Genomic DNA, 23,878 nt, shown 5'->3' on the forward strand with positions numbered 1-23,878 from the left:
TGGACAGGAGGTGTCATACGTGGCACCCACTCGGAATTTCCTTCCATTGCATGGTCCCTTAATGAGCGAAGCCCAACCCCTGCCAAAGGCAGCCACCTTCCCAGAACGTGCTGTGACACTCTACCACCAATCTCTCAAAGATAACATGACCCATACAATCTCACATTCCTATAAGCACTTCACATTCCTTCCCCACTGTCAACTGATGAACTGATCCTGACGTAGTAGGGCTGAGCTTTTCCAGTCTGACCCCACACTAATTCCATTAGCAGTGACAAGAATGAGGCTTCAAACTCCTCAAAGAAAAAAACTCAGCCTAAGTTACTGCTTTAAAATAAGTTCAATGACATTTAACACTCTTAAGTTCAAGCTGCCAAAGTTCTATCAAAATGGAAATTACACAGGGAGAGTCCACAACAATATAAACCAGGATAAACACACTACTTTTCTACATTTCTGTGGCCCCAGTGCAGTCTGCAGTAGGGCCAGCTCTGGCTTCCAGTGGGGATGCAGTTAAGGGACAAAGACAATGATCCGGTGTCAAAGAATAAAGTCAAAAGGAGATTTGGAACATTGGTTTGGCAAGAGACTACTTATCCTTCAGCGGCACAAAGACCTAAGGGATGTCAGATGACTTGAGAAAAAACAGATTAATGTGCTCTAAGAGCCAAAGGAAGCTAAAAGCTACGAGAACTTGAGAGCATCAGCTACATCCCGATTATTTGGCGGTGAAAAGCCAACGGCAATTCAAAGTGCATTATTTGGGATAGCCCAGCTGGGTTATCAACATCAGCATGGCTATGGGCCATGGCCAAGCCTCAACACAAGTCTTGAGCAAGGGATCAGCCTCTGTGCCTTTGACACAGATTACTCATCCACAACCCAGCAGGCAATAAATGGCTACAGACAATTCCACCAGTCTCCATCCTGGGAAGCCCCCTCTGCAGCATATTCACGAGCACAGGGCAGCCTGCTGCCAAGGGATAAGACTGGTCTCACTCTTTATCTGTTTCCCTTCCCACCCATCCCCACCCTCTCCGCACAGCAGGCTCAGAAGAGTGGCAGGCACTCTTTTGCACAGTCCAAATGTGGAAGTTTCATCTGAAATCCTTCCCAAGGGAAGAGGGATGCCTGCATGTCCACATTGATGCAGAGTAAGCCCATCACAAGCTGACGCTGGTACTCCTCCCACTTCAGCATGACATCAGACAGGGAACGGTTGCTTCTCATCCATATAGGCACTGCTTCACCACAAGGAGATCCTGGAGAAATTGGCAGGCTCTGGGGCCCACCAAGCTCAAGATGATAGTAAAGCCTGAAAGACAGACACGCAAAGAATTAGTATGTGGGACAGCTTGAGCAGGTCACCAGACCAGAGCTCCAGAACTGTAGAGACGTTTCCATTTCACCACTAACTGGCTGCATGGCCATAGTCCTTCACATCTCCCAGTTATTCAGATCATGAGCTCTTGCAGGAAGAATCAGTCTCTCGTGCTAGGATCTGAATCATAGCTAGGACCCTCTGCCTACTACTGTAATATTTTCCTATTCTTGCCCGAGTCTTGCCTCAGCCAGTAGGGAATTCAGCTCAGAAAAGCTGGTGCCAAGGCACACACCCACACACAGATCCAAAGCACTCTGCCACATTTGGGAAATTCTCTGATATTTCTTGGCCACTCCAGTGCATCCCCACTCCAAACCAAGCTTAAATCCTGAGACAGAAAAAGTCATTTGAGCTCAATTAACCCTTAGAAGGGATGTTTTGGGGACCCTGGACTGACAAACATCACAACTGTCTTCCACAAAAGGAAAGTAAAATAAGCTAGGATATTACAATTAGATATACATCTTCTATTGTTCTACTGTTCTACTAACAGCTTCATTATGAAGGTCCTGTAATGGGAAGAGAGAAGTAGACCATGTTCTGAGTCTACCAAACAGTTGAGGAGTGGACTCTATAGAAGTCAGAGGTAGAAAGGGACATTGGGTGTTCTGCTACAGGACAGAGCTGTGGAGGAAAACAGCCATACCTGGCTGAAAGATGGCTGCCCAGTTTCTTCTTGGCTTTCTTCACAAGATAGTTGCAGATTTCAGTTATCTGCTCCCTCATCCATCTAATATCCTCAGGGATATCTGGAAGCCATTCCAGCAACCTGGAAAGAGACAGGAGACAAAGATTAGTTGAACCGTACAAAAGACAGGAGGAAGCACAGTATTTCAGTGGCGGTTACTGTACAGGTCATTTACACTACCACCCATAAAAGTAAATGGGAGAAGCTATGAAAGATGAGAATAGTGCAGGGCTTAATCTTTACATCTGTGCCTTCCCTATTTTTCATTTGCTTTCAGCAACAGAGTATCTTCCCAACCTAAGTCCATCACAAACCATCTCCTTTCAGAAGCCTTCCACAGGATACTTTGTACTAAGAACACATCTGACAGACCTGCCTTCCCAGCTGCATAAGTGTAGAGTTGGAAGCAACGGGGCTACTCCCCCCTCACTTCAGAAGTGTCACATCTCATGAGATTCTCATTTTCATCTCTGCTCCTCTAGTTAAGAAGCTTTTCTCCAGATTCTGAAATATATCATTTTCTAAGGCAAGTTCCAGCATGCAGCAATCTTACTTCAAGCTGGCAGTACTGGCTGCAGCTAAATTACACATGAAGGTAGGGATATTTTTGCATATGGTTGTTAAGTAGCATGAACTCCTTCCCCAGGAACTCTGGCACTCCAGTCATTAGAAAGGATCCTGCTTCCACCAGCTACATTAAATATTCAGCTGCACTAGATAGAAAACAACCAGAGGAAACAGCTGAAGGCACACCTGACAGTGAAGGAAACAGCAGACTCCAGAGGCAGCAGGTAGGGGACCATCATGGCAGTGGCCACACGTACAGGCAGCGTGTTGCTAATACCAGTCAAGAAACCTCTTCTTTCAGCACAAGCCTCCAAAAGAGCTGAAGACAGAAAAGAACATAGCTGAATCTCTCTTGACTGGGACTACCCCTTTCCTGCAGTATCTCTCAAGTTACCCAGCCTGGTAGTCGCCCCTTCTCACCTTCTACTTTTTAAATGAAGTCTAGCTTAGGATAGCAATTCTGAGCACAGCTGAGGAACAACAACGTGTTGTTTTATTGAGCTCCTGAATGATACAAGCATCAAGATCCTATCCTTGCCTTATAGTGCAGAAGTATCAAATGAGCCACCCTCTCCCAGTTCAGCCTCCACACCTTCATATCCAAGCTCTGACTTTATCTAAGCACCAGCAGGTGCTCAATCCCCAGATACTAACAAGCAAGACCCACATCCCAGCAGTCCTTTGATACAGACCACGCAGCACACGAAAACAGCAAAGGTTCTTTTCCTTCGGACCATACCTTGGTTCAGTTTGGGAGGCAAGTGTTCAAAGATGTGGTCTTCAACGACAGCAAGGGCGGTGTTGTTTTCCATCTGGTCCTCAGCTTCTTCTTCTTCCTCTTTCTTCTCCCCTGGAGGGGCTTCTATTGCAAGGAGAGGACCAGCAGGACTTGGACGATTAAGGTGAAGGAGACCTGAGAAGCAATAAAGATTATACAAGTTAGCTACTCTTTCTTGCCTGGCACTTAAAATATCACTCTTCACTTCACCCACCTCCCAAACAGATGGACATAACACCCTGTCTCTCATTTGTTTCAGTGCTTACCACAGCGTGTAAGAAATCCGACTGCTTTAACATCATCATCTTTTTTCCCCCCTCCCAGAAATTCTTAGATTTCCCCTCCACACACTACAGAGGGCCGTTTCATAGGGTTGTTTTGTTGCTACATATTTCACCAGCAACCAATCCACATTCCCCTCCCACAGCTTAATCCACAGAGCTGCATGACAGCTCTTATCCTAGTCAAGTACACACCACAAAGCAAACAAATGCGTTTGGTCTGCTAAATCGACACTAGGTGGTATCAAACACCCTCAGCCTGCAACAGCAATTCAACGCAGGCAGGGAAGCCCAGGGGTGGAACGTCAGATTTGCAAAAGCGTCAAACTGCCATGCCCTGGGGGCTGCTGAGGGCGTGCCAGCACTCTGCACTGCTCTGCCTCCTTAGGCTTACCCTAGCTGCACACAGAAGGGCACTGGCTTATCGGCTGACACTCCAAACGGCAATACACTCTGTTGGCATAACACTAGGAACACACTACATAACTTCAACACTCAGTCATGCCCAAGCCACTGCTCTTTCCTCAATGTAGTCAGAGTCCTTCTGTATTGCAATGAAGAGGTATCTAGTCCATCTCTGTGTCCTAAAGAGCTAAAATATTCTTATAAGTGGAAATTCCACATTCAGATATCTGAATCATGCTCCTTGATCAGTTTTGTCCTTCCACCTTTTAAACCCACCACTAACTAACCTCAGGGCCAAGTCACAAAGCCTGGCACCCAAGAGACAATTCAGCACACCCCACAAACACTCGGTGCCTTACCATTCTTCTTCAGGAAGTGCAGCGCATCCCGATAGCCCTGCTTGCACATATCCCGCAGCACCTGTGGCAGAGGTAAGCAAAAGCAATTCATTTGGAGGCTCTTCAGCTGGGCAGAGCAAGCACTGAGCTCAATGCTGACTTGAGAGAAATTGTCCTGCTTTGAGCATGAATAAGAGTTGTAACATGAAGGCTTTGGATATGAGCATCACTTGATAATTCAAGTTGAAATACTACCAAATACAAGCTTGGAGTTGCGGCCACTTCATTTCCCCATCTAGAGCTGACACTGCTATAGGCAGCTGCCTGGAATTCAGTCCAACAAGTAGCCCAGAATACTTCCCTGCAGACACCAGGAAGTGCTGCTGTGCTCACACAAAAAGCCAGCTAAGACTAGTAAAGAAGGAGCAAATAAAACTTGGACAAGTGATTCGGGATGTGGGTGCATGCTTACTGCACCCAAATGCCAGGTCTAACGTTGCATTTGCTCAGAAGCAGAAGCACACAAAACTGTTAACAGTGCCACCTGCTTTTCTGGCTCTTTTTAGGAGAGACATTTTCTGGCTTTGAGCTGGTACCTGTAGCATGACCTCTAAAAAAACCTTCATGAGCACGTTACTTCTGAGAGCTGATAGATCCTTATTTAGAAGTGAGCCTGGCTTCCTGGCAAATGCCACTTCAAAGAGTCGCATGGGGATCTTCTTGAACAGATTACAGATCTTAAAGTAGCAAAATTAAAGCCAGCCACTGATACAATTTTGTGCAGATATCCAAGGTTTGCCAAGTCACTGGATTACTAAATGTCAAGACAAAGAAATAGATGGAAAAAAAAAAAAGTGTCTGTGATCTTCTTCTGCTGAAGCACACATGACAGTTAGTGCCTAACCATTTTCCCCCAAGTTCTGACACTGCCAAGAACCTCACCTGTGGCTCTGGAGGAAAGAGGGCCTTTGAGAGGCGGTAGAGGTTGCGAAGGTTGAACTGGATGCTTGTATTGGTGACTCTCAGCTCATGCATGTTTGTGGAACTGTCTCGTGGGCAGATATCACTCTCTCCTGAGAATGGAGACACCGTGATCGTGTTCTTCAGCTCGTATCGTGGCAAGTTGTCAGAAATTCCTCCATCAACATATCTCTGAAATAAAGAGAAATGAAGCACTCTTTATTCTTGTAATTGATCAAGCTTTTCTGCTCTGTGTCCCCATTCACACCCGTGCCAAAAACTTTGGGAAAGAACGAACAGCATCCACCAGAGCTGGGAGAGTTGGAAGTAGTGACAGCACACCTGTGTTGAGTATCATCTCCTTTTGCTATGTGACTTTCCTCCTAGGAAAGAGTCTTTTGACCACAAGCTTTCAATGACAAAAGCACAATTCACTTGTGTGACTGCTGACTTACATCTGCCACAGGGTTTGAGTCACATTCATTCCAACAGTATGACACACCAACAACCACCTGCAATGCAAACTGATCTCAGCTGTCACACTGAGACAGCGAGACATTTTTACTTGCGTTCAAAACGAATAGCTCAAACACAGGTCCCCACTGTCACAGTTTGCTAACCAAGAAGGAAAACACTTTATTTGTTGCTAGGAGGCTAATCAAACAGAATTCCAACACATGGGTACACGTTTATGGTCCGCTAGCTTTGGTGTGATAACAGAGTACAAGGGACTCAGGTTTTGCTCCTAACAGGAGTTCTTATCAGAGAACGTTCTGTACATACGTACTATAAACAGTTCCATTCCCCCTGTTGGAAGGACAAACCCAGCAGTATGTACTCCAAGTATTCTTTAATGTACCATAATTGCACAAGGAGCTGAGCAAGAGAATCCTATCAGAGGGCTATGGCAGAGCAAGGAATATGCAGAAGATGGAGACACTGGTCAAGTTGAGAGAACAGCAAGCTTGAGATCCTTGCAGAAACAAGACTTGAGCTCTTGTGTACCCCTGACAAAAATGAGAATGATTAGTTTTATAGAAGAGTTGATCTGTTTGCTGCCTAAAAATTCTTTCCTTTGGGTGGGTTCAGAAGTAAATCAGAGTGCATTAGCTACGAAGCCCCTGAAGCAGCAGCTGTAACACCTAGCTCTCCACTGGTTGGGCAGCTGAACAGGCAAAAGGCAAAGCTGACAGATGCTGATTCCCAGCAAATTAGGGAAATGCTGACCAGAAAAGGATGTGCTTTAATTCTTTCCTTTGCCTTACCTATCAGGCAGCCTGACCACTGATACTAGTCTCTCGCTGCACAGCCACAAAATCATGGAACAGTTTGGGAAAACTTAGGAAAACACTGTCTGCTTTGCCTAGAGAGTGCCTGCCACTTTCTCTGGAAGGCACACATGCTGACCTCTCCAGGTAAGCTGTAAGAGCCTGATGAACAGTTCATAGGCTCCTGGACTTCAAGTGTGCAAATGCAGCTAGGAGAATTCAGCTCCCATCCAAGCAACAGGATCAGAGTGGACTACACAGGGGGCTTCAAGAGGGCAAACTAAACTGTGGGGCTACCTCTGTGTACAAGTTCAAGAGAAGTGGCTTGTAATTCCAGCTGTAGGCTACAGACCACAGTTAACTCATAGCACGGAGCATTTCATCCATGTCAGGCCTTGTTACCAAACACGGTATCAAGACAGACATGGGTAGTGGCTCCTGCATTACCTGGGTTTGGAGAGTGAAGAAGGTAGAAGGACGAGATAGAACTCAAAGACACACGCACTCTGCTGGAAACAGCAACTTTCACTCTGCCTAAAGAAGGCAGAGACGAATATTTTGGCCAATCAGCTGAGACAAAGCTAGCCTGTGCTAAGGATGCAGAAACATAAGTTTTCCAGAGGGTGGCAGCAGAAGCTAACAGATGTTATTTGAAAGATGCCTACAATAAAGCTAGCAGCCAAACCCTGCATTGAGATCAAGGAACACACATTCAGACCCTGCCTTCTGGCCCATTCTGCAAGCAGCACTGTTTACGCTTCTTACTCAAGGTCAGCCAGTACTTCTTTGGATTTACCTGAACCTCCCACCAATCCAAGGCTGACCACTCCACAATCTCTTGCAATGCCACGAGCAGCATCAGCGCCGCTGGCTGCAGCCTCAACCTACCTGCAGGTGTAAGCAGCAACTCCTGGGGACAGCCCACAGTCTGAGATTATTCCTGAGGTCCCCAGCTCCACTCTCCTACTGAGTCCTCCCCATCCCTGGGACCTGCACTCAACAAGAACAACAGCTAGCTCTCTTCTACCCTTTTTAAGGGTTCATCTCACCCACATGCCACAGAAAGGTCACAGCTAGAGAGCATGTTTTCGGGTCAGTAACTGACCCTTTAGTTCCTCAGTACTTAAGAACTCACTTCTCCTTCCCTCCCACCCACCTTCATCATCCCCTCCATAAGGAGGCTAGAATTACAAAAAGCAAATACTGGAAAAACAGGAGGGAAAAGAACGAATTTGATAAGGACACTGTAACTTTCACAGACATTGCCTTGAAAACAGATACCTGTGAGTTGAGTTGGCCTGCCATTCTGTTTTGTGGTAAATAGAGTCATCAGTTGTGCTAGGAACCACGCAGTCCCATTTCAAAGCCTTTTCCCAAGTTCATATGCTATTTAATCTAGCCTTTCACCTCACCATACTGACTTTCAAAAATAGAAAGAGTCATTATTTTCTGGGGAAGAGGTAAAAATTAGTTTCCTCCTCTCATCCCACACCCATGCCCACCCTCCCCAGCCCCTGGCTTTCCCCAAGTGGAAACTTCACATGAGAATTCACTCCCTGGTACACCAGAGCAGCTGCTAATTTCATAACCCGATTGCTGTACACTGTTTTGGAATTTTGTGATTTTTGCCTGAGCCAGGCTCACCTCAGTTAACACCAAAGAGGTCTTATGCAAGAGCCACTGCTACATTCCCACCAGCTGTAGGACAAAAATCCAGACTGTAGCTGTTGAGCAAATGCCAAACCAGCATGATCCTGTCATTTCTTTGAAGGGCTAGACACTGATCATTTATTCTAAATCATTTCTCTGCTCAACATGCTTGCACAATACAAAAACAGTCTAGTTGCATATTATGCAGGAGCAAAACCGACCTCACTTGTAGGACACCTAAGAGATTTGATACCTTGTCAGACTGAGGCATCTTGATCAGCTCATTCTGTGGGAAGGCAAGACACACAGATGTGAACAGCAGCTTTTTCTAACCTTTCAACTGGTTAGATTGCAAATAAGCTGTCTTTTACAGTGCATTACCTCACACACCACAACGGCGGTCCAAGCTCAGCTGAGGCCCTTAGGCATTACTGCTATATACAAAGATTCTCCAGCCCTGTGCAGCTTTTGAGCATTTTCATTTCTAACATGAACACACAAAAGGGAGAAACTGCTCTGGACGCTTGCTTGAACAGGAAAATAAAAAGAGCACTTGCAGATAAAACATTCTCAGAGGAAGGACGTGAGGAGCGCCACGGAAAAGAGGCCAGCTAACAGCACTAGTGAAAAATCTTCAAAGGACACCAGGCTTGTAGGAAAGGAACACATAGCTTCTACCATGGAAACAAGTTCTTTCCACATGAACAATGGGTCAGAGCCTCAGTGCTGGAGGGTTTCACCAAGAAGCCAGGGTAACTGTCCACTAAACCTACTAAATCAGCCAGCACTTAAGTTACATCAACCAGACTTCAGGACATTTTAGCCAACTGCAGGACCTGAAAACAAGGCATATCTTTCACTAATATTGTTTATTTGGGAATTTCTCATGCTTCTTCAGGATAATTGCTGCTATATAACAGGCAGTTGAATTGCCCAGAGTATTTGTTGTCTTATTTATTAGTACGTAATTTAATGAAGAAATATTTTAAGAGTCTTACCACTCCACGCAACGTTGGAGGTATCAGCCCACAGTAGACAGGGATAAAGGTGCTGCAGACACAGGCCTGAAGAAGAAAGAGATCCACATAAGAATGACATCAAAGCCTACCGAGTTAATCAGAGCTCCATATGGACACACACTGAGAATTATACCGCATTATGAAAGACATTTGGAGACAAACACAAAACAAAACAGTCTGCAGTTCTTGCCCAGCAATAAGCTTCAAGTCACCTGAATCAGTTCCTCCTTGGAATGGAAGTCTGACAGTATGACGTTTTCTCCATCAGACACTCGTGTGAGGGAAATACCCAGACGTCCCGCTGCCACCTCATGCCCATTCTCTGGCACAGTCTTGGACAGGCAGAGCCGAATGATCTTCACCAAATTGAAAGAGGGGTGAAGTGGACCCAGGAACCTCTTTCGTGCTTCTTTAGACACTCGAATAATGCTGGCACCAGCCTCACCTGCAATGAGAAAAATTGCACTATGAAATGGTAGCAAAAAAATCAGCCATTTTCACAAAATTAGATATAGAAAAATTTTGTACACAGCTTTGCTATGAAGTTTCTCCCTATTTGCTGATATAACTCAAGATAAGTGGCTACAACAGGCACAGTTACTGAGTCTCAGAAACTAGCTGTGTTGGCACTCACAAACTTGCACTGCAAACAGCTACCCTCATCTCACATATGCTCTGTTAAGCCAAGGATGACATGCATCTGGATAAGGCCTCATGCTTTTCTAGGAGGTCCTGTTTAAATGAACAACAGAGGGCTGGTGAAAAGATTAAAACAGAAAACTAGGTTATTTTGGTGCTTTGTTGCAATTGAGCTCATGGCTAAATCCACTCCAAAGCATCCACTTTTTTTTTTTCCATGAGAAACACCATCTACTGGCACTTTTGCTTATAGGCAGACTGGAATATCACTTCTTTCCAAGTGATCCATCATCGCAGCTCTGCTGGCAATGTCAATCACACCTCAGGTGAGCAAAATGGACGCTATGCTCCTTTAGGCAATCAGTGATTTAGAGAGGATTTGGTGCCCTGTCTCTTCTGTGCCCTATTTCACAGCACTAGAAACAGGCCCTGTGGGGAAGCAGGATTCACAAAGGCATGCCTGCTTTACACTTTCCCTCAGTGACCGAGCTGGGTTTACAGAAAAGAAAGCAGCTCATCTGCACAGCAGCAAAGGCAGCTGCTAAACCCATTATCTCACCGTCCCTGGGAGTCCAGTCTGCCAAGAGGACCACAGCTCTGTAGTAGGAAGGAAGGCAAAGGACAAAACAAAACCACCAACCCAAGCCAAACCCTCCACACCCCGCACACTGCCCTTTGCACACACTGTCAGATGCCTCCCCATGTATCTCCTAGTCACAATGGGGTACAAAGCATTCCTCTGAGTACAAGGCAATCACTGCGCTCTCAGAGACATAGTTATTATATATTTGAGAAAATTATCGAGGGAAGAATCACAGAAACAGAAGGAAAACAGCCATGTTTTCACAAATCTTCCCTGCAATCGAACTGAGATCTGGTTTTTGGACAAAGATGAAAGTTGCTATCAGTTCAAGCCAACTCTATTGACTAGAGAGACCTCTCTGTTTTCCTGTCTTCCCTCCCCAGCCCTGCAACCATAGCCAAGTTAGACCCAGGTTAATAGAGATAAGGGAAACAACACCCTCAACTCTGTATTGACACATCCCATTCTTTTGCAACACACGTGTGCCAGCAACATGTTCTCCCTTAATGCAGCCCGGGAACGTGATTTTGTGCGTAGGAAAGCCAGCAACACCAGTAGCTCAAGCAAGTTCAGAATGAGACCCTTGGCCATGACCAGAAACTCTGGGGTCAGGATTTAGGTAATGTGAGGTAGCAACTTAGCAGAAAATCCAAGTTCCCTTCTTTGAAGCAATTTTTAGCACTATAATCCCAGTCTTCTGCTCTTTCCTAAAGTAACGTTTAGCAGCCTAATTCTGATCTTACTTACTCAATTAGCAGTAAGCCACTGAGCCCAGCCTGTTCCAGATAGTAGCTGCATGGTTCAAGTTTCTTCCCAACACTAAGTAAATTCATTTCTGTGGGGCTGGCTTACAAGCACTGTGACATTAGCACTACATCCCTACAATACTTTTGCTTCTTACCAGGTGAACAAACAACATGCTACAAAACCAAAAAGAATGAAAGAACACCAGTTTGGCACCTTGGCCACATGATCCTAGGAAACTCAGCTGCACTGGGAGGGTGACCGAGGAGCTGGTCCTTAAAGAAACATGCCTTCAGACTTAGAACCTGCCTGCAGAAAGATTTGACAGCGGTACTGAAAACAACCCCAATAAAATGGAGCTTATGACTAATGTCTGAGCAAAAGCCTGAGCTGGAAGTTGCTGAAGAAAACCGTGAAGACCTAAATGCACCAGGAAACAGCCTGTCTCAACATCTGAGGAAGAACTTCAGTTGCAGCTACCTGCTCAACCATCATCACACAGCCAAGAGGTGTGGGAGGGACATGGGAAAACAGGACAGAATAAGAATTACTGCTAGTCAGCAGTTTCACTTGTTTGATATCTTGGGTATTGCTGGGTGTTTTTTTATGTGTACATATAAACAGATTGTAAGAAGCAGCTCCTCAGGTATCTCAGCTTAAGGGCAGCTGTGATCCCGTTGGACTTGTTAGCTCACTAACACCAAAACTGAATGACTGAATACAGAATAGCACAGAAGGCTGAGAGAGGTACAGGGTGATCCGCAGCACCACCAGTTTTCCTGGAAATGAGGCCAACTGAGGGTTCAGCCAAGGAGTCAAGTTTATATAGCTAAATCTATGACAGATGAGAAGCCCTCTTGGAAACTAGTATGGGAGAAGAAAGAGGAGGTGAGAGCGTGAGCAGAATTCAAGCTGGTTTTCCTGGAACAACTTTTGTGGTAGGGATGGGATTAAAATAGCCTGCAGAGGGAGAAGCAACTGAATGAGAAGTAGCAGAGAAAGAAATCCTGCAGGGGTCAGCCACAAACTGTCTGCTCTTACCAGGATTAGCCCACTGCTGATTCCAGTTCACAGAAAAAGTCTCTCACAGTTTTTGAAGGATCAAGTGATTCAGGATATAGAGACATGTGGAAAACCTACACGAAATTTCTTTTCCCTTTTGGGGTACATTGTAAGGAACACCGACAATCTCTAAGAGTTCGTATTGATTGCAAGGAAAACATCCTTCTCCCATTCAACAATTTATCCAACATTTATCCTCGCACAGACTTAGTAACCATTATTCCTCTTTAAAAAAAAATCTATAGAAGGAATCTTTTCAGCAGAAAAGACACATCCCTTCACACCCCTCCCTTCCTGCGCTGCCATCCCAGCACACACTGCTAACCACAAGCCTGAATACTGCAGGGCCATCCTCCTGGTTGTGACAATGCACAGAAGCATCAGACAGCTCTGTCCTGAACCACCTGCTGGGGAAGGAAGGCCAGAGCATCTGTAAGTTCAGCCTGTGACCCTCCTGCAGTAACTAGAAAGAGCAAGATACAGCTACCCAAGCAAAAAGACTTGCAGGCAGTTGCTGGTTCACATTTCATTTTTAAGCTATGTCAAGAGTTTCACTCCAGCTTATTGACTTGGCAAGATCAGTTCCCTTAAAGAACTGGCTCTCACTCCCAGACACACTCAACTCTAAAATGAACCAGGTTCAAAGCCTCCACTGCCTTGCATTCTTAGGTATGCCTGCTCACCTTTCACCCAGAGAGGTTAAATTACCACTCTCTAACCTCAGAAGCATTCAGCAGAATGTACTATTTATCACTGTATACAAAAACCCATCAGCCAAAGGAGAGTCTGCTACTCCTTTGCCCTGCAGGGAGAGAAGAGCTAAAGAGCAATCACAAAATGGATGTGATGCTGCAGGAAACACCATTAGTTGGAACTATGAGATCTGAGGCAAAGTCTTCTTCAGCTCTGTGTGGCACATGTTGATGAAGGCTATTGCAAGAGTTAAACATCCCATGGAACCTCCCGTGGGATGCAGTGTTGGGTGTCAGTCGCTATGGGAGAAGGTGAGCAGAGAAGAGCCTCTTCTGACCTCTCCAGCAGCAGAGCTTTAGCACCAAGGGCACAGTGACGCTTGCCTGCTGACATCAGGTCACACTGATATCCATTTTCCAGTCACCAAAAGGACAGATGACCCATGAAGTATTTCACGTGGAAAAAAAGAGCTTAAGAAAGAAACAAAAATAGGAGCAGAACAGGCTGAAGAGGCAGAGGGGCATTCTGGTCGTTCCGACAAGCAGCTCCCTCTGGAAGAGCTCCACATCAGTACAAAGTTCATCCTCTGTGCCAGGGACATTCCTGCTCCCCAGCTAAAGCGGTGGTAAACAGGATGCAAGCTGAAAGTCTTTCAAACAGGGATGGAGAACAGAGAACAGCACGGCCAGGTGCAGGGTGGATACAGGGAATGCATCCTCATCCCTGTTGCTAGGTGGTACACACAGGGAAGTCATGGCCATGGTGTGCAGCACCAAAAGATTCTTGCTAAACCTGTGTTGTATCCAGAGCCAACGAGAACTCAGAAATCTTTCTACACAACAGCAAGGCACCACTCCTCTCTCCTCTGTCCTATTTCCCAGCCTCCAGACTGGACAGACACTTAAAGCTCTGAAAGGAACTAGCAGAAAGTGCAGGTGCTAATGGCACTCCGGAGAGCTCAATGGCCTGACCAAGGTATTTTGGCCACAAGATTTCCAGGACAGGAGCCAGCTGCTTTGTACCATAACAAGGGACCTCACTTCGGAGCTGCCTGCAAGGTGGTGTTGCACAGAGCCCATGTTCAGCTATATGTCTAGAGTGAGGTTTGTGTGGTGCTCGGCCCACATATTCTGTAGGAAAGCCCCAAAAATTCCAAGGAATTTTGCTCTCAATTTGGGTGGCAACTTCACATGACTGGAACTCTTGAGTTTCACATTGATAGACCCCTGCTTGGTCCCGAATTTAGGATTAAGAGTCAGAAGGAATTTACCAGCATGACTGCCCACAAGGCTAATTTAGTTTGGTTGCGTGTTCATTGCTGCTACTTCAGCTGTCCCAGCAACTCATCCTTGGAACAGCTAACAGCCAGCCTGTAGTCATGAGCACAGAACTCTGGAGAACTGTCCTATGTTCATCCTGAGTACCAATCCCCAAGCTGCTCCAGCTCAATCAGTGCAGCTTCTGCCTCTTTGCTGAATCCTGAGTGAGCAACAGATGCTTTTCCTGCCCAGCCTCTCCCAGGAGATGATACAGTCCCAATTAAAACACAATCCTATCACCAGCCTAAAAACATTAAGCTGTAAGCAAGAGAGACTGAACCAGAAGTCTGCAAGTTGACCACTAGGAAATAATTAACTGAGACAACTTTATCAGATATTTCCTCTGAATGCCCATTTGCTCAGCAGAAGGAAGAGCAGATAGCAACACAGTGGTGATCTAAGGACAACTCCGGCTGAGCTTCATGCTTGTGCTGAAGCAAACTGGTTTCCACCCATTGCTTCAAGAGAACAAGAACCAGACAGACCTTCACATGGGCTGAAAGAAAGCCAACTTGGGTAGTCAGGTTCTCATTCCACACATCAGTAATACTTGGAAGATGTCAGAGGGGGTAGGAGAAAGGAGGGGATGAAAAAGATAAATTAATGCCAACAGAAAATAAGAACAACAACTTAGGATCTGCCCCTGTGAGACATTTTCAGGTGATGTGCATCCTACAGCTGGAGACAGATTCTCAATTTCAGGCTGAAATCCTAGAAAAGTATTGGTGGCAGTGGGAACTATTCCTTACGTGCCAGAAGTTGTATCTATCCCACTAATTAACACAAAGTAAAACTGTCCTTTATTAAAAACTTAAGGTTGGGAGAAGGCAGCTAGCACTGTAACCTTTACAGGCAGCAGTTCTTGTCACATCTGTGCACGTCTTCCTACAAGCTGATAATAATATTGAGAAACATCATGTACCAGAACAAGCTGTTCTTCTGGGACTTCCCTAATTTGTGTTGATCCGAGTTATATTTATGTTACTTACATTTAAGGTTCTCACTCATTCCTTCAGTTCTACTATTTTGCCATCAGATAAGCAGCAGCTCTGATGAGTTAGATCCAGATTAAAGATACAAGAAGGAGATTTTGTTTTTGACAAGGCAGAGGCAGTAGACACAACTGTGCCCACAACACATCCTTAGTCTGAGAGCAACCCTCTCATACAACTGGCTGTTCCCACTGGCAGGTTACCCTTCCTACTGGGGCTTTACTACAGAACTAAACAAGTGAACTCTTTTGCAAGTGAGATTCCTAAAAAAACCTGGCCACAAATAATGCTCTCTCTCTTTGCTCAAGAGTAAGAGGCACCAATTCATGCCCATACTGCAGTAACTCCCAGGGATCCCTCTCAGACTGTGGAAGGAACATTCTCACCTTACGAGTAGGGCAAGTGGAAACAGACAGCTTTTCAAGTAGAGCCAGCTCCTGAAGCCAGAGGCAGATGCTGAAGGAAGGGCTCATCCCACAATTTCTGGCCCAGATATTCAGAGCACAGCATTGCTAAACCTACAAGCAGCACCAAGGTGCAGCCTGCAGCAGAAGGGCTAAGTAAATCCAGGTCAACTGCAACTGCCTCAGATGCACAAGCCTCTCATCAACATACTTGTTCACTTCAAGTAAAACTCAGGGGAAAAAAAGCAGAGGGCTATTCTGTATTTATCAAAATAAGCCCTGAACAGAATGAGTCCATTTTTTCCCTGTAAGAGGAATAGTTACTTTTTTGTGCACCAGCTGATAGATAAACCAACACTACTGCCACACCCTGGATATGGGGTGCAGATTTTCATGTACACAGTCCTGCTGCACTGGCACTAATGTTGACACAGCAAAGTCTAACCAACTAGCAAACACCCTGCAAACCAAAGCCCATGTTGTTTCTGCAGACACAGGACTGGAGCATTTGCCTTGGCAATGAAAAGCAGAAAACACTGCAGCTTCTATGGGAAACAATCAATAGAAAAGCCCAGAGGCAGCTCAGGCCAGGCAGACAGCCAGGATTTTTGACTGGCACAATCACAACAGAAATCACCACTAGCCTAATTTATTCCATTGTAATTCTCTAATACAAGGATTAACATTGCATTTCTGCTCAGTGCTTTAGGGAGAAAATAAATGGTATAATAGCACATGAAAGGGAAAAGTTGCTCGGGACCATAGGCAAGCTGAACTCAAAGTCCTATACTTCTCCATCCTTCAGTCCTTGCCAGTGTTTGAGTACAACTTAATCTGCACGTGGTGACAGGAGATTCCCACTATTTGCTATGAGCCAGAGCAACGCTGGCCTTTGGGTTACTTGCTTTTGAAAAGTACTCAGCAAGAAAAAGCTAGTGAAGGAGATCACAAGAAGGGAGGGGGGGAAAACTGGACCCAAACTCAGGCCATTTCACACTCACACAGCACTCGCCCTCTGCCCTATACAGAGGCAGAAGTGGAACATCTTGCTTTATTTATCCTCGTGAAAACTACTACCACAAAGCCTCCAGTGGTTGTTACTCTGAACAGGAATTGGTGCAGAAGGAGCAACTATCACTTACAAGCACAACTTTATACACTATGCTCACTTTCCAGGGCCTGATGGCAGATCAGCAACACAGACCTCAGGATATAGTGCACCATTTCCACTTGACGGTAGAAGTACCACTGGAAGTAAGATGCTTTGGAAGGGAAGAGAGCACTGCTACATGACAGTAGAGAAGCCTCTTGGCTTTTCCTGCTGACAAATGCCAGCAAGGTTCAGCTAGCTTGCCACAGATCCATTACAACCAAAAGCAGAGGGAAGAGTCTTCATTTCTATTTTCAGAGCCTGAAGAATTAGCTTTCACTCTAGCTTTGCTTGACTTTACCATGCACTAACAACTACCCTCAGCTGGCTCACCAACACCAAAGCACTGCGCATCACCACCTAGGTCTATATACAGCTTTTGGAGGTTTTCAGTCTAACCCCAACTGAATGCACTCCTGCATGCAGGCTCTGCCATCAAAGGGCAGCCTTACTCCCTTCTCGCTATATTTTCTCACTGTCCGCTTGTGTGGCTGCTAAAGCACTGTCAAGCCCTGGCAGAAAATGAGAAATGGCTCTGAAGACCACCCCTGGCTCTGAGCCTGCTGCTCCACCTCACAGAATCCCAGAATCACAGAATCACCCGGGTTGGAAGGGACCTCAAGGATCATGTAGTTCCAACCCCCCTACCTAGCAGGGCCACCAAACATACACATTTAGATCAGGTTGCCCAGGACCCCGTCCAACCTGGCCTTGAACACGTCCAAGGACGGGGCATCCACAACCTCCCTGGGCAGCCTGTGCCAGGGCCTAACCACTCTCCTTGTAAAGAACTTCCCCCTAACATCCAACCTAAATCTTCCCTCCTTCAACTTGGATCCATTTCCCCTAGTCCTGCTATTGTCAGCCCTTTTGAAGAGTTTACTCCCCTCCTGGGTGTAGGTTCCCTTCAGGTATTGATAGGCTGCAATGAGGTCACCCCGCAGCCTTCTCTTCTCCAGGCTGAACAAGCCCAACTCCCTCAGCCTGTCCCCATAGGGGAGGTGCTCCAGCCCCCTGATCATCTTAGTCGCCCTCCTCTGGACCCTTTCCAAAATCTCTATGTCTTTCTTGTACTGAGGGCTCCACACCTGGACACAGTACTCCAGATGGGGCCTCACAAGAGCCGAGTAGAGAGGGACAATCACCTCCCTGTCCCTGCTGACCACCCCTCTCCTGATGGAGCCCAGGATCCCATTTGCCTTTCGAGCTGCCAGAGCGCACTGCTGGCTCATGTTAAGTCTCTCGTCCATCAGGACCCCCAGGTCCTTCTCTGCCGAGCTGCTCTCAAGGACCACTCCTCCCAGCCTGTACAGGTGCCTGGGGTTCTTCCGGCCCAAATGCAAAACCTTGCACTTTGCCGTGTTGAACCTCATTAGGTTCACCCGAGCCCAGCTTTCCAGCCTGTCGAGGTCCCTCTGAATGGCATCCCTTCCTTCCACCGTATCAACCGCACCACTCAGCTTGGTGTCATCAGCATCACACCAAGTCACCTCACGCCAAGTACCTCCCCACGCACCTCCATGCAGGCTGCTCACTGTGCCCGCTTTGCCCTTCTATCTCACACAGACCTGTTTGGTGTCACTTTACAGCCCTGAATTTTTCCCCGTACTAACAATGAGTGGAGCAGGTTACAAGCAAGAGAACAAGAAACCTTGCTCCAAAGCAGTCTTCAAGAAGGGATCTTGTTCTGATGAAGGTTACTGAGGAAGCAATGACAGGCAGACCACAAGGCAGGCTGCATTCCATGACAAGAATGTCTGGGGATTTACATACCTTTCATCCACAGATGTCAGCAGCAGTCCCCCCAGCAACATCAAGATGACTCAGGTTGTGAGCAGGACAGGAATCAACTGCAGAAGGTTGCACAGACCCTTCTAAGAGATGGGACCCTGCACAAATCTTCCTGCAAGGCTGAGTAAGGAAGCAAGGAAGGCAGCAAGACAGATGTAGCAACATCCACCAGAAGCTCACATACACCAAACATCTCTATGTGCAGAAGCCAGATTGCTTCCATCGATAAGTTTTTAACCATTCCCACTATATAACACCACTAGACTAGTTAAGATACAGCTCCCCCGTGCTCTGCAACAGGGCTCTAACTTTCTCCATGCATGACATAACTTGGACAGGACGAATCCACACACACCCTGCTGAATTATACACCAAAATAACTTTCTCACCAGGCCCAGCCCTGAATCAGCAGCATTCAAATAAGCCATCAAGAGCAAGTCTTATAATTAACATATGCTATGGGATCCTTGATCACCAGCTGCCACCTCTGTCTCAGGATTGTAAACTAGATAATCCCCAGGAGTAGAAGTACACAGACATTGCCAGAGCCTCCAGTGTGAAAGTGGTACTAAATCCTTTAAATGCTAAGGCTTCCGAAACCTATCGGTCCACTCAAAGAACCTGCAGCGTATCAAGAGGAAGAGGATTATTACAGGAACACACAGCAGAAAGAAAGAGACAGATCATTAGAATTGGGCAACGGAAGCATGTGCAGAAGCACAGAGGATTCACTTGGAAAGTACTGGCCAGTTAACAACCCAGCCAGCAGAGCTTGGCTGAATGAAATTACCATTTCCACAGCCCTTGCGTTGTCATTCTCAAGTATAGAACAAAGCAAGTGCAGCCAAGTTAAGAAAAAAAAAATTATACCCAGCCATGTTGGTGAACACTTCACCCCCACTTCATGGAGAGTCCAGCTGTGGAGAATTAGCTCTGTATCTCCGTGCACGCATCTCTTCTTCAACTGACTGCACTGGGGCTGCTGAGCTAGTAGAACTTTCTTCCCAGCTAAGGCTGTTGCAGGAGATACAGGAAAGGACTTGTGTTTTGACTCCCACACACTATGGAGGTCTCCCTCACACACCTAGGAAGATCTACAGATCCCTCCCCACAGTCACACTAAGCAGCATCAAACATGCTTCCCCCAAAATAGACTTCACGATTCATGCTCTAGCCAGCATACACTGGCATTACTCTGAGGACTCATTAGAAACTAAGCTGATTTATTCCCTTCAATCTGGGATTTGATGTTAGACTCCACACACAGAAAATAACCTGTGATCAGCTTTTAAGGCTTTGCATGCACAAGAAATAATTTCAGAATGAAAGATGTTGTTACTGTTCATTGATAGCAGCACAATTCAATTTTGAAAGGTAACTGAAAGGGTTACCCTCCTCATCCTTCCTCCATTACTCAATAGAAAGAGTTCCTACAGTTCAGCAGTATAGTTTCCTGGTGGTCATATGATGACAGGTGACAAGCAAGCCTGACTATCAAATAACTGTTACTTTACCAGGGGACAAGATTGGTCCTGACTGAGATACTAAGAAAACAAACAAACAAACAAAAACAACCAAACAAACAGGAGTTTGTAAACAACTTATGGAAAGCTTTTCAAGAGTATTTCAAACAATGCTGCTCTACCTAGCAGATGTATGCTCCTTTCTGTACCAGAAGCATCTCCTCGGCTTGCTTTACTATTTTTGCTGACACTGATGGCTGATTCACACTTCAAGACTAACTCCCACAGATGGGGGCTTGACAGGCAGCTTTGCTTCTGACAGCAGAATCCACCTCTCCCCCACAGTAGAGGCATAATTCAGCATTCCCCCCCACTCTCAGAAGAGAGCAGTACAGGACAATACTCACGTGCTGCATAGACAGCAGAGATGCTGTTGGTTAACTATGAGTCACAAGCATCACAAGCACAGTCCAGGGCCCAAGCATCAGCTCAAAAACAGCTTTTCAGTGATTACAGGTTTGCATCCCATAATTCATACCGGGCATTATGCCTCCAAAGCAAGCACACCAAATCCCATGCAGCTCAATGAAGTGAGATCATTCCAGGCCCTTAACAAAAATATACCTCCCTACTCTCATGTGAAAGATTTTGGAACCCAACATTAAGTGTATTTTAGCATTACTAGTGACTGGAAAAGGACAGTCTTGTCACATCACATGAGACAGTTCTACTCACCCACACCCCCCCCAACTTCAGAATTTAGTCTTGAGGGTAAGCCCCAGGCAAAAAGTTTGTGAAAAGCTACAGGATATGAGGTAGGCATAAGGAGGAGACCATAAAGCCAACAGGAAAGGAATTCTCACTTGCTTGGCACACAGAGGCTCACTTCTTAGTGCGCTGGGTTCCAACAAGCCCAGAGGAAGCAGGCTTGACAGAAGCCCAGATAAGCCTCTGGGCTAAAAAACCAACATGTTTATACACGGGAGACTGCCGAATGAACTCCAGCATCCACACAGATTATTCTAGTGGAAAAAACAATGCATTTTCCTGCCACTGAAAACAATAATATCAAAGGTGAAGAGAACACTTCAAACACAGGTCAACACCGTTGGCATAGCCCTGAAGAATTAATACAAGTCCTCCACAATTAATAGTAAAGTACTCAACATGAGCAAGGTGAGGTCATAACAGACTATTAGTATCTCCTAGTCTCTTATTTCAAAATAAGGTCCTCTGCCTAGCTAATATTCATGTCCAATATTTCCTGACTTGCTGTACTCAAACGTGCCTTCAAAGTCTACGCTGAGCAATCAAGGCTGCAGAATATTTGGCAAGGGCATTCACTTCAGTGTTTGTCCACAGCAGAGCCTTACTGCCACGTGCAAACAACAGCAGAGTGCTCCCAGTTCAGGGTGAAATCAGAATCAGCTCAGAGGCAAGCTGGACTGGCACAGAGACCAGAAAAGAAAGACTGGATAAGAAACAAAATGGGATCATAGTCTATGAATAGACCCTGAAGTCCAGGGCAGTTTCTGTTTTCTCTGGCTAGAGTCTCAAATGATGGAAAATAGAAAAAACGCTAAAGGAAGAACTTTTTCCACTCCTCCTCTGAAAGTATTTCTTTGCATTAAGATCACAACTAAGTACAGATAGAGAAAAGCACCAACCTTTATATACACGCAGCCAAATAAGCAAGACTGCTGCTTGCCATCCATTCAGAGATAATATTCAGTGCTCCAATTCAACAGACAGCACATTAGGCAGAGCAAAGCAGGATTTGCCATGAGCTTTAACAAGCCCACAGGCTTTTTAAAAAGCCCACAGGTCCACTCAGGACCCTCCAACAGAGGAAGAACTGCTCTCCTAGAACGGTTTGCAGCTGTACCTCCTTTTCTCCCTCTGACCTCTTCTTCCCTATGAGCTCACCCCAACCTCTGGACCTCAGCCTGTAATCTGTACTGTCAGAATGGCTTATAAAAGGAACAAAGTGCAGCAACACCAGACCCCAGTTGGGCACCCATCATCTGCTTTTACTTTCAGAAGTCACCTGTTCTTTATGTAAGGCACATGCCAGCCACAGGCCGAGCTAAAAAAAATAGAAATAGAATGCCCAAGAGCATTCAAACTTGAGACATAATTTGAGTAGCCAAAATCCATGCCTTCGCTGGCTTTAAACAACATTTTTGCAGCGAGGGGAGCAGTAAACGTTACCTAAAAATGGCCCCTTATTCAATCTCCTTTTTTGTGCCTCTCCTTACACTTCAAAGGGAACGAGACAGGTAACTGGGTGTTGCCCTCTGTGAGGTTGTGGATGCTCTAGATATATAAATAGCAAAAACAAGGTAGACAAGATAAGAGACTTGCTCAGCCCTGTAATGGTGTCTGAGCCAAAGGGTTCGGGCAATGCCTTCAGCCTGTCTCATGTCGGTGCCACACCTCTGCCAGTATAACACCAGGCCCTCCCAGCTCAGGAGCAGGCTGTGCAGTCAGCTCACCGCTACAAGCAGCAGCTAGCAGAGTAACCAAATGCCAGCAGCTACCAGCAAAGGGACCCCAACAGAAGGGGTTAGAGGATGCCCATCTCCTCACCCCTGGGAAAGCCTGACATCGCAGCACAACAGCCTTAAAAACCCCAGGCTGAACTCTGAGCTGAGAGCTTCCTCCCAGTATGCTCCAGGAGCAACAGCCACACTCCATTGGTCGCTGCTGTAAACATAATGTTAAGGGGGAAAAAGTTCAAGCCTCACCGCACAGAAGCAGGTAACTTTAAGCTGCTCGAAGGTGACGTTTTAGAACCTGTCCCCGAGGAACAAGGAGTGCCCTGGAGAGATCACAGATGAGTTCAAGCAACCAACAGCTCTGGTTTCACTCAGCTCACACTTGTTTCAGTTGTTTCTCTACTAAGTGCAAGAGTAAACAGATTCAAGACGCTTTTCTGCAATTCCTGTTCTCACAATAAACAGGAAAAGCTTCAAGCGCAGCAAACCCTATTGCGCCTTGACACCACCCGCCCCCCCCCCCCGGTTCAACGGGCGCTTACCGAGGCAGGCGCCGCTGACGAGGGCGGTGGCGGTGAGCGCGCCGGCCGAAGCCCCGTACACCTTCCGGGCGTTGGCGACGAGGAAAGGGGCATGCTCCTGGAGGCAGCTGGCCACGCCGATGTGGTAGACCCCCAGAAAGCCGCAGCCGGCGAAAGAGATGTTCCAAGCCGAGTCCAAAGGGAACATGGCCTACGCAAAGACGGGGGACGCCGAAGGGCACCGCTCACATCCCACCGCCCGTCAGCGGGCGGGCCGGAGGACGACAGGAACCGCGAACAGCTAAACGGACGGAGCTACCGGCAGCCACTCCGCTGCCGCGCTTATATGGGGCGGTCCGGCACGGCGCCCCGCCTCCAGACTGTGGAGGGGCAGAGCTGAGGGGCGGTGATACCGCCGCCCCTCAGCTCTACTTCGTAGGCGCAGGCCTACCTCCGGAGAAGCTTGTTCCCGAGTAGTGAAAACGCCACGAGTGGTGTTCATAAGGAATAGTTTTCAGCCAGAGCTGATTAGAGATGGAGCGTTTATCTATCGGTGACAAAGCTCGCGTGTGCCAATGTCAAGCCTGTGACTAAATCACTCTCTCCTATCAATCTAGTAATCATCAGTTAGCAGTGTAATCACAATCATGTCCTTTCCCCTCAGTACCTTTGCAAAGGCGA

The 23,878-nt window shown here is 46.4% G+C and overlaps 1 protein-coding gene across 1 annotated transcript; it reads right to left on the bottom strand.

The window, feature by feature from the left end:
* Positions 1 to 1,050: 1,050 nt before the first annotated feature.
* Positions 1,051 to 23,405, bottom strand: PNPLA2 (patatin like domain 2, triacylglycerol lipase; the record flags this gene model as incomplete). The annotated part of the gene is made up of 9 exons (XM_079536706.1): positions 1,051 to 1,315; positions 2,031 to 2,153; positions 2,826 to 2,958; positions 3,379 to 3,552; positions 4,463 to 4,523; positions 5,384 to 5,593; positions 9,318 to 9,383; positions 9,551 to 9,783; positions 23,219 to 23,405. The coding sequence occupies 9 exons, from the start codon at positions 23,403 to 23,405 to the stop codon at positions 1,051 to 1,053; spliced, it is 1,452 nt and encodes a 483-aa protein (XP_079392832.1).
* Positions 23,406 to 23,878: the final 473 nt, after the last annotated feature.

Source organism: Tetrao urogallus (assembly GCF_951394365.1).
Source record: "Tetrao urogallus genome assembly, chromosome: 6".
Classification (NCBI taxonomy): Eukaryota; Metazoa; Chordata; class Aves; order Galliformes; family Phasianidae; genus Tetrao; species Tetrao urogallus.